The 2,441-nt window shown below is 38.2% G+C and overlaps 1 protein-coding gene across 2 annotated transcripts in view; it reads right to left on the bottom strand.

Moving 5' to 3' along the window:
* LOC105272834 (uncharacterized) overlaps positions 1–2,441 on the bottom strand; it is a 22,928-nt gene that overhangs the window by 8,853 nt on the left and 11,634 nt on the right. Inside the window, exon 4 of one of the 2 annotated variants that reach the window (XM_011315059.1) lies at positions 1,576–1,782. In XM_011315059.1, the coding sequence (XP_011313361.1) occupies positions 1,576–1,782 (207 nt within the window). The remainder of the gene's footprint in view (positions 1–1,575; positions 1,783–2,441) is intronic. The other variant, XM_011315060.1, reaches the window with a different exon arrangement.

Below are 2,441 nucleotides of genomic sequence, written 5' to 3'. Positions count from 1 at the left end.
AGACTTTTTCACTAGTACCCCTCACTTCTCCCCCTTTTGTTTTCAGAGATAGAATCACCCCTTCTTGTTCTAATAATAATTGCGTGTTGGTCGCAAGCTGGCTGGCCTTACCCCCCACCCTTGATTAGTGATTAAGAGAAGGCCTTTTTGTTTTCTATTCTGGTTGTTATTATAATTACTGTGTTAAGATATTCCATTTATTAAAATAGAGAACATTTATTACTATTATCCCGCCCGAGTAATTATTCATCCCCCTCCCCTTTCTTTATCATTTCAGGTCCCCCCGCAATTACCAAGCAGTTTCCCCTCAAAAATCATTCGTTTATTCCTGTATTATATTTATTAGTGACTTCGCCGGGAATTATTATATTTTAATTCCCCGGCCAAGGTCACAGTACAAAATATCTTACCGTACCTTTCCTGAATGTATATATTGTTATTATTATAGATTAAAGGCGCGGTACGATATTTTGTACATTGTTTGTATGGTTTTTCGTAATTGTTTTTGAATATATGTATATGAGCCACCAATACTGTGGACTTTCAACGTATGTTCAACATATAAATATAAATAATTTGGCTAAGCACACTGAATTTTATTTTCGAAGATCATTTACTCCTACTCATTATTATTTACATTTAAGTTACCATTTCTTCCGAGTGGCCTCAGACCATATTGTTGAAATTTAGTTGTCGGGATCTTAATAATGATAATAAGTATCGCGCGCTAGAATATCTGAAGAGCGCCGTCTAGAGCAGTTGCGCGCGTCGCTCTGCTTGCTAAGCAGCTGTGCGCATCGCTGTCCCCCCACTCGTTTTTCGTAACACATTTCCGTCAGTGTTACATTCTTTCGGCTTTACACCCAAACGCACCATAAGAAATTACCACTTCAAAAATGCAATCAGAATAATTTTGTCAACTACATAGAACTTGCTCCGTTTTGAAAACCTTTCATATTATAAAAACATAAAATTCAAACATTGAAAATTAAAATTCCCAGAAAATTCTAATCCTCTGCTCATCTGCTGTCTAAAGACCGGGTTTTTATTATTCCATTCATTATACTTACCTTTTTGTATATATCTATATGTTTTGACAAATTTGTTAATAATTATTACTTTCATCCTCAAAAAGGTATTTAATCCCAAAAATCAACATTCAAGCAGAATGAATATTCGTCGAGCACCCCCTTCCCCTAAAAATTGGTGACACTTTGGAAACACTTGACTTGGGTGAAGAGCCAGAGAAGATTCATAATTAAAAAACGCGCGGTTCTAATAGTGAACTGATAGTTGGAAAGAGCATTATTGTAAAGACTTTCAAATTGGAATTGTTTTGTGAGAATCATGTGAACCCAAGTTGTGAATAGTTTAATTGTGAATAATAATTGGTGAATTAATTAAATACAAGTAACGGTTTGTGTGACATAAATGTGTGTTAAAAGTTATTTCGAATATCCCGCACTTACAGAGCAGAATGGTTCAGCACTCCACGGGCAACTTACCCGTCCCCTTTTAATAAAGATAACTAGACGGAAATTCATACTCAACAATAATTAATGATTTTCGACTGACCAGCTTCGTTTGTTTATCGATAGTAATGAGTTTATGACGTTCAGAATGTGTCCTCACCGCTTCTTGCACGGTTTTTTTCACGACGCTCACTGACAGGTCCATTCTGAGTTCAGCTTTCTCAATATCTTCCTCTAATTTGTGCACCTTGATTTTTAGGGCTGCATTATCCTCCTTTAATAGATCTCGCTCCCTGATGACATTGTTGAGCTACGACAAATTATTGATCATTCGAAAATAATTGTGAATATTAAATTTTTCATATCAATATTTCTTTTTTGTGGGTAGCGTAAATATACAAGATATATATATATATATATATATATTGTGACGAGGCACTTTTTTAGCCCTCCCCTGCCCCCTAATAATGACTTGTTTTTTTTTTAGCTATAAGTAGGCTAGGAATTACTTTAAGGAAAATATACAAACCTGCCACCGTTGGCAACCCCACTCCCGAGAAAGTCCTTCCCTTTGCCCCGCGTTACACCAGCCCTACACTCACGCCGTGGAGCATCAACCTGGATCGTCGCGAAACCCACCATTATACGTCACAGCCCACGTGACTTGCATCGTCGCGAAACCCACCATTATACGTCACAGCCCACGTGACTTAGATTGGAGAAAACAACACCACCCATACGTCACAGCCCACGTGACCCGGAAGAGGAAAAAGGACGTTCCCCAACTGACCCGAATATTAATAATTCCGACGAGGACACTCAATGACGAGTGTCCCCGATTGACCCCGATTATCACCGATAATTGGGGAAGAAGACTAGCGAGGATGGGGAAGCCATCACTCGTTATACAGCTGCCCCGTGCGTTGGATATATTTTGAAGAGAAGTTTTTGGAAAGAGTTTTGTGGAGA

This window comes from Fopius arisanus, unplaced genomic scaffold (genome assembly GCF_000806365.1).
Source record: "Fopius arisanus strain USDA-PBARC FA_bdor unplaced genomic scaffold, ASM80636v1 scaffold00327, whole genome shotgun sequence".
Classification (NCBI taxonomy): Eukaryota; Metazoa; Arthropoda; class Insecta; order Hymenoptera; family Braconidae; genus Fopius; species Fopius arisanus.
The sequence above is the reverse complement of the archived record's forward strand: the minus strand, read 5'-3'. Positions and strand labels throughout refer to the sequence as shown.